General features: G+C 31.4%; 1 protein-coding gene across 1 annotated transcript; it reads left to right on the top strand.

Moving 5' to 3' along the window:
* The first annotated feature begins 533 nt into the window (after positions 1-533).
* LOC119664882 (protein bric-a-brac 1-like) lies at positions 534-3,822 on the top strand. The gene is made up of 3 exons (XM_038074243.1): positions 534-608; positions 683-1,104; positions 1,168-3,822. The coding sequence occupies exons 1-3, from the start codon at positions 557-559 to the stop codon at positions 2,305-2,307; spliced, it is 1,614 nt and encodes a 537-aa protein (XP_037930171.1). The 5' UTR covers positions 534-556; the 3' UTR covers positions 2,308-3,822.
* The last annotated feature ends 2,330 nt before the right edge of the window (positions 3,823-6,152 follow it).

Below are 6,152 nucleotides of genomic sequence, written 5' to 3'. Positions count from 1 at the left end.
AAGGTACTTTATGGCATCATGAAATACATTTTTATGATATATGCAGGCACTTGGCTCTGTGTTGGTGCCTAGATCTGAGTGCAGCTAGGCATTGACATGTGTGTCGGTGTCTGCCCAACCACCTCTTCTGGTGCCTCAACCACAATGGATACATTGTTACGGCAGTATTTTGCAATTCTTTAAATGAAAATGCATAATTTTATACTTTTTTTATTTCACCATTTTCCTTACTAATAAAAACGATTTCACAAGTGTTGCCACATCGACAGAAATAGAAACAGAAATAGAAATAGAAATACTTTTGCGAATGCAAAATGTAAAATGTTGCTTTGTTATGCAATTAGTGGATTTAGTTAAAACTTAAAAGACTTGTTATATTATTTCCGTTATTGCAGCGAGGGCGGACGTTGCATAGTGCATTCAGTAAAAAATAGGTCGATTTTGCAAGTCAATGAATGTTTTGCAAAGTGTGGCAAAGTTGCATAAATTTAATTCTTTTTTACTGCATCTTAATTGAGTAATTAATTTGCCCTTTTTACTCTTCTTTTAGGCTAAAATGTTGGAGAATTCACATGCTTGGATGGGTGCTTCAAGTTCTTCCATTGCAGGTTTGTAAAGAAATTTACAGCGAACTTTCGCAGTTCGGTTTAATGCATTTAGCTTTTTTTGTTTGTGTCACCAGCAGACAGTTACCAGTACCAATTGCAGTCGATGTGGCAGAAATGTTGGAATACCAATCAAAACCTTATGCATCACTTGCGCTTTCGCGAGCGCGGTCCACTCAAGTCTTGGCGTCCCGAAACAATGGCCGAAGCCATCTTCAGTGTGTTGAAAGAGGGTCTCTCGCTTTCGCAAGCTGCGCGCAAATATGACATACCTTATCCAACTTTTGTATTGTACGCGAATCGTGTGCACAATATGCTAGGGCCATCGATCGATGGCGGCCCTGATTTACGTCCGAAAGGTAGAGGTCGTCCACAACGTATATTACTCGGTATCTGGCCAGATGAGCATATCAAAGGTGTTATAAAGACTGTAGTATTCCGTGACGCAAAGGAACTGAAAGAGGATACTCTACCGCCAATTCCGTATGGACGACATTCGGTAAGTTTCTATGACAAAAGCAATACCCACCCAACCTATTACAACAAATACTATCATTTCTAGCCAATTTTTCCATTTCCGGATAGTCCACTGAGCTATCCAGGCGTACCTGGACCATGTCCGAATGGTATGCCTTCAGCTCCCGGTGAGCAGATGTCACAAGAAGCTACAGCTGCAGCCGTTGCTGCTGTTGCACATAACCTACGCCAACAAATGCAAATGGCCGCCGCAGCACAACATCAGCACTCAGAGGGTGCATCAGGCGCCAACCTATTTAACATACCACCGCATCTGCAATCACACATGAGTGCAGCCGGTCCCGGTCCCGGTGGTATACCTCTGCCAAAGGCTAGCATCTCACCCGCATTGAGTTCTGCCTCAAATCATGGTGCAGCTGGTGGTATGCTTGGTCCAAGGCATGCACCATCACCGTGTGGTAGTTTAGCTGGTCTGCCTAATCTACCACCTAGTATGGCAGCAGCACTGCACATGGTAGGCGGCACAAGCGCTGCACGTTGCGATCCTGCTGCTATGCTAAGTCAACAACAGCAACATCAATTGCAGCAATTACATTTGCAGCAACAGCACGCTTTGCATCAGCAGCAGCAACACCAGCAACAGCAACATCAACAACAACAACATGCGGCTACGCATGCTCTTGGTTTCGGTATTAGTTCCATGTCGCATTCATTAACTTCCACTACAGCTACGGCAACAGCAACGTCATCTTCCACACAAAAACTTCAACTTCAACAAGAAGAGCAACAACATCAACAACACGAACAGCAACAGCAACAACAACACCAACACACAACAAGTGCTGTGAATACTTCGTCAAGTTCCATTATAGCAAAACCAAAATCTGTAAAAGATTCACCAACTCAGCAACGCAGTAGTCCACGCCACGAGACACCATTGCATTCGCCTTTCACAGAGCTCGGTTTGGAAATTGGTTATAAACACGTACGCGGCTATTCACCTTCACGACTTTTTACCGAAGATATCGCTGAATTAATGGGTGCAGCCACAGCTACCACATCCTCTATTACTAGCAGTTCCAGTGCCAGTCCGGCAACTTCGTCCATTCTATCGTCACTAACTTCGGCAACGGGAAATGTGGCAACAGCTGCATCAGCGCCTACAAGCAGTAAAATTAGTTCCAGTAGTATTAAAATTGAACCCATCACAACAAGCAGTGAGTAAGGACCATTTTGGAAAATATATTAAACAAACTAAATACTTATTATTTTGATTATATTTTACTTTATACTTTATATTATTGGGAACACAACTTACTACAATTTGACTAAAGCATATGAGAATTATATTCCTCACCACTGTGAGTTTCGAAAAGTATGCGTAAATAGAGTGTTTCATTGGCTTTTTAGTAGACAGATTTCAATAGATTTCTATAGTCGTTCATTTACAGTTTTATATTACTTTTACACATCCATTACTGTTACTCACATATATTGTTACGGTAGTAAGTAGCGACAATCGACAGTTGTTTCATCTTTCTGTGAGCAGGAATAGTTCAATTAAAACATACCGAATAACAAATTATTATTACCATCAATAGTAATAAAGGAAAAATAAAGAAAGGCTGATACTCGATAAGGGGCTGTGATGGCCTATTAAGTAAGACAGTTTCGCATTTCACAGAGAGTTTCGGGGGTTACGAAATTAACCGATGTGCCACTCTACCAGTCAAAACGGTTAGCATTAAATGATCGCATTCTACCGTGAAAAGAATAAAAATATCACCGTAAAATTTAATTGGTCATGACAAGTTGAGTGCTCTTGCTATAATGTCGGTTCAATGTCGGTATGCGATTATAAATCTGGGTGAAGTGTCTAACCATTTATGGATAAAATAATATAACAGATTATTGTGTTTTCATAACCTACTATCCTCCCAACGATATATTTGTATACGAGCTCGATATATTAATAATATATGAACCTAATAGAATAATAATATCAAAGTTACTTCTAGTTTCCATAGCTTTTATCAAACTTCCAATAAAATCTGTTGAGCTCATATTAATTTAACCGTTAGGGTTGGTAGAACAACACTATACAAAAAAGAAGGTATTTGCAATCAATAACCGCATTCTCCGAACTGAATATCTATTGATGGGTTGGACACATAAAAGTTAATAAACCCAAAACATTAATAATATCAAGCTCACCTCCAATTTCGGGAAGCTTTATCAAACTTCTCATATAATATCTTTCCAACTTTAACTTTATTATATTCTCAGAATATTAGGATGTTCCTAGAGAGACATAATTTCCACAAAATTTGTTTCCCTCATCTTATTTTCTATAAGGTATGTCACTCAGATTGTAACGTCAATAAGAAAACAAAACAGCGTACAAGTTTATTAATAATATCATAGACTCTTCTAATTTAGTTAGCTCTTTGCAAGTTGTTTATAAAATATGTTAACCTTATCCAATTTTCCATAAACTATGTTGACCTCAACTTCATTTCATTGCTTCAATGATCCTCTATCTGAATTAAACGCAATGAGAAATAAAAGATTTGATAATTTTGCAGAGAAATTAGATATCAGAGAGACCCGGATAGTAGAAGCACCATGGTCTTTCTGATAATATCTCTATCCTCCAAAGTATAGTGTCAAGTATACTGGAAGTATGGGTTCTGTAGTTAATTCTCAGAGTTCTTAAAATTACTCGCTAAAATATTTTTAATTTTAAATAAAAAAAAATTGTTGTGTTCCCAATAATATATATATTAATTTTTTTATATAAAACAATAGTTATTTAAATTCATGAATTTAATATATTTTTTAGTTTTAATTTATTTTCTCATTTAATAAATTTTTTTTTATTTGACTCAATAAAAACAATACAACTAATTCTTAATTAATAATAAATATTTATTATATATATTTAAATGAAACCATTACTTTGAGTGTGCAATAGTATAATGATTAAAATAAATAGTAGTAAATAATATTATTAAAAAATTTAAATGTTACTTAATTACAAACAAAATAAAAAGAAACTGTTTTACTTTTCTAAGAAAAAAAAAATCAAAATATAACTAATTTTATTTATTATTTAAGTTTGAATTTAAGAACACCTCTACAGTTAAAATATATATATAATTATATGAATCAAAACACTATAGTATAATTCATACAAGAGAAAAACAAAAATATATGTGTATTATTATTTAAATATATACGAATATTTAAATCTTAAATATTTAGTGATTTTTTTATATATGTATTCGAAAACTTTAAGTTGTATTATTTATTAAAAGATCTCCTAATTATTAAGTTTAAATTTAATAAGAAATTACTTTGGAAAACATTCCAATTAAATGCATAAAAAATAAATAAAATAAAAATAAATAACAAATCTAATTAAAAATGTGTGCCCGATATTTTTTAATTTTTATATATTATTTTATATACAAAATGTGTACAAAAAACAAAAAGAAATTAAAAATTAAAAATTATTTAGAAAAAAATTATGAAATTTTTGGACTAAAACTTTTGGCACAAAATTAATATTTAGAAACAAAAAATTTAATATTTAGGTTGAGAAAAAAAACCTAAAACCACAAAAATTGCCTTTTGGAATAAAATTCAAAAATTTTATGGAGAAAACGAAAAAAAATTATTGTAAATTATTATTAAAAACTAAAGACGAAAAAAAGATTAATGAAAAGAACAAAATATTTATACAAAAAAAATTGACAATTTAGGAAAATCTAAAATTAAAAAAATATTTTATATTTAGAAGCAAAATTTTTAAAAAATGATATTTGCATTATTTTTTAAATATTAAATTGATTGCTGTTATTTTTTAACTGTATAAATAAAAAGAGATTTCTTTTTTTTCTTTTTTATAATATTTTATTTTTAAAATATTATTTTATATCAAAATTTCTTATCGAAAATGATAACAACTTTATAAAAATCTATATGTAGTTTCCCAATTTAATTTTAATCTATAATAGACAAATCAAGAAGATTTATTTTATTAAAAAATATTTATTAAAAGGTTTTCGAAAAGTAGTGAACTACAACAACAAAAATTATTTTTTATATTATTTTAATTCATTTAATTTTTGATTGACCCTACAACTGTTTCGAGTATTGTCAAATATTTATAATTTATAAATTTAACAGAAACTGTCATTATGATAATACCACTGACAGTCCGTCTCACATAAAGACATATCTCAATAAGGCAGTTTATTACCACAATTTTAGTAAACAGCATGCGAACTACTTCAAGGGACCTATTTTTAACCGGAACATCACTTTGTCTTTTAATGAACTAAAAATGTTTTACGATCCTATATTGGAGATATTAGAAAAACACTTGTGGAAACAGACACTAAAGTAAATCAACGTCCTTTTTTACTCTTTTTCTTCTTCTTTGTTCCATTAAATCCTCACTCTTAGTCAGTGACACAGTATTAAAGAGGTAATGATCTTCCTTTTCTGAACCACAGCTTAAACAGTAGTCGTTTTAATAAACAATAGTTATAGTTACAATTCTTTTCTAAAAGTTCTTTTTTAAGTAAACACACTAAAATAGGGATCCAGCACCTGCTTGAGTCCCTCTAAGTATATTCATGCTCTACTAAAATATTACTAATTTTTTGAATGTTTTTCATTTTCTACATTAAATACATAATAATAATATTAAAAGATATTTTAAAAGTTACATAAATTCAAAAACAATCTAATAGAACATATAGATTTAATTCATAGAAATATAAACTGAAATCTAAAGGCTCTTCAAAATAAACAGTTGTGAGCCTAATATTCTTCCCACCTCTACAATATTAATTTATTTCCTTCTTTCATCTTATCAATATCAAAAAGTTATACTTCCCTATAATTTTAAAACATATATTATAAAGCTCTTACTAATAGTCTGTTCAACGTAATTATTATTTATTTTTTTTATTTTCTTAATTATTTTGTCAAACAATTAATATTATAGAAAGTGCCTTTTCTTGAAAAATCTAATTACACTATTCTTTTTCGAACTTACAT

The sequence above is a fragment of the Teleopsis dalmanni genome, unplaced genomic scaffold (genome assembly GCF_002237135.1).
Source record: "Teleopsis dalmanni isolate 2A unplaced genomic scaffold, ASM223713v2 unscaffolded_contig_2852, whole genome shotgun sequence".
In the NCBI taxonomy this organism is placed as follows: domain Eukaryota; kingdom Metazoa; phylum Arthropoda; class Insecta; order Diptera; family Diopsidae; genus Teleopsis; species Teleopsis dalmanni.
The sequence above is the reverse complement of the archived record's forward strand: the minus strand, read 5'-3'. Positions and strand labels throughout refer to the sequence as shown.